The 2,059-nt window shown below is 47.4% G+C and overlaps 1 protein-coding gene across 1 annotated transcript in view; it reads right to left on the reverse strand.

Moving 5' to 3' along the window:
* ptprz1b (protein tyrosine phosphatase receptor type Z1b) overlaps positions 1 to 2,059 on the reverse strand; it is a 28,285-nt gene that overhangs the window by 6,690 nt on the left and 19,536 nt on the right. Inside the window, exons 22-25 of the mRNA XM_017438207.3 lie at positions 916 to 1,012; positions 757 to 839; positions 552 to 686; positions 342 to 473 (exon numbers count right to left, since the gene is read on the reverse strand). Coding sequence (XP_017293696.1) covers positions 342 to 473; positions 552 to 686; positions 757 to 839; positions 916 to 1,012 — 447 coding nt within the window. The remainder of the gene's footprint in view (positions 1 to 341; positions 474 to 551; positions 687 to 756; positions 840 to 915; positions 1,013 to 2,059) is intronic.

Below are 2,059 nucleotides of genomic sequence, written 5' to 3' on the forward strand. Positions count from 1 at the left end.
AAAAATTGATTAGGAGAATACGATATAATATATTTTGAGCCACACTCCATACCAGTAGGTGGCGGTAATGCAACCTTACTGTTTTTTGCCAACCGCCATAAAACTCTACAAAGAAGAAGACGAAAGAGGCCAGTCTGTGATTGGCTGGTGGCGTGGCTCATTTACATACAACTTTGGGTTGCGAGCGCAAAGAGAGCAGAGCGAGCGAGCGGTTTGTCAGAGTTGAGCGGTCTGTACTCTCAAATCACTGTCACTGCGCGCTCAACCTGGTGGCACAAAAATAACGCCATACGAATTCAACAATCAGAGACGAGAAGCGCGTGGAGATCTAAGTACCGTACCTTATTTGTCATATCCCTGACTGTGAAGGTCCGCAGTGTGTAATAAGCAAGGGTTTTAGTGCTTTTTAGGGTCACCTGGTAAGAACCGTATTCTTCTTGGTTCTCATCAGGCCAATACTGGTCACATTTAGTCTGTGAAGAGAGTTTTGGGGAAAATAATGTGCATATTGTGAAGATAATTAACCCGAGGTCTTTATAAACGGCTCTTACGCGTCCTTTCTCCTTCAGATTGGTGATCATGACAATGACGCCGATGTTCTGCTGCCAGATCATCTTCCAGAAGTCCTCCCTGCCGGATTTGAGAGGCCCCTGAGCTGCGATGTACGCCCTCGTTCGCTCGTAGCCCTGAAACAAAACCGTCAGATCGTACGCCGTACGGCAACGCTAACGGAACATCTAGAGGAGAAGCGCTCACGTCCACAAAGTTGGCGTTGATGTAGTCGCCGCACTCCACATCTCGATCCGAGCTGTTGGAGAGCTTCACTCTGCTGTGGTCGTCTGGGGAAAAGGAAAAACGGTTATTCTGCCACGTCTCCGAGAAACAACGGGACAGCGGCGCCGAGCGTGCGCGTACAGGCCAGGATGTTGATGTAGCGGTTCTTGCTTTTGTTGTCGGGGTGATTCGAGCTGTCAGCGGTGATGCCCATGTCGACCGTGCACGTCTGAACCTCCTGAAAGACACCAGAGCAAACAGCAGCAGTTATCTGTAGCACTGCTAAAATAACTGCACCATGCAAATCTGACGGAGGTAGAAGCTTCAATGGTCGCGTCTGCATGAATGACTTGTGATGCGAATTTAAAGGGTGGAACTCTGAAAGCGGCTCCACTCAGACCACGCTCACGGAGCTAATATCAGACCCTCCAGGATTTTGTGATGTTGCGATCACATCTATTAACGCAAAATCAAGCAAAACCCGCGAAATCGCAACTTTGCCCAAAACACCGCAACTTTCCCGCAACTTTAACCCAATATTTATTGTTTCTAAAGTGATTTGCCACCGTTTCTGCGGTCTAGTCTCCTCTTTGTGGGTTTGTGTAGTGTGGAATACAAGATAACCTCAAATAACTCACAAAGAAGATATGTGACGTTACATTCTGTTAACATCAGAATGCCGGGAGCGTGCAGGAGCAGCGACCGAAGTGAAAATGTGCACTAATGCTTCACATTTGTCCACGAAGATTTCAGCAAAGGACCACGCAAAACACCGCAGTGAAGTTAGTTTTAAGTTGGATATTCGCGCTCCGCGGAGTTAGTGGCGTCTAGCTCACGGCTGACCCGAAACAGGAACTCTAATGTCGGCCAGCCATCCGTAAGTGAACCAACGCGCGTGAGAGAAGGGGCTGGCAGAGAGCATCTTCTCTGGTAAAATTGATGTTGTTGTCAACCGAATTGATGTGCCTGGTGAAGGCTTCAACTTCTTTAGCTTGAATTTTGACCCAGGTATCGTCCACATATCTGAACCATTGGTTTGGTGTAGCTCCCTCAAAGGAGTTCAGGGCTCTCTGCTCCACTTCCTCCATGTAGCGATTAGCCACAATAGGTGACACTGGAGATCCCATGGTGCATTTGCAAGCAATCCAGGTTACATCACATCTCAGCTTTAAAAGCTCAACTCCACACTCTCTATATCTGAATTGAGAAAGCTCCTCAGATGAGAAGCGAAACGTCTTCAACTACAGAATAGAAGTCCAGTTCTTTTTGTTTTTTAACCTTTTTT

The sequence above is a fragment of the Kryptolebias marmoratus genome, linkage group LG1, assembly GCF_001649575.2.
Source record: "Kryptolebias marmoratus isolate JLee-2015 linkage group LG1, ASM164957v2, whole genome shotgun sequence".
NCBI lineage: Eukaryota > Metazoa > Chordata > Actinopteri > Cyprinodontiformes > Rivulidae > Kryptolebias > Kryptolebias marmoratus.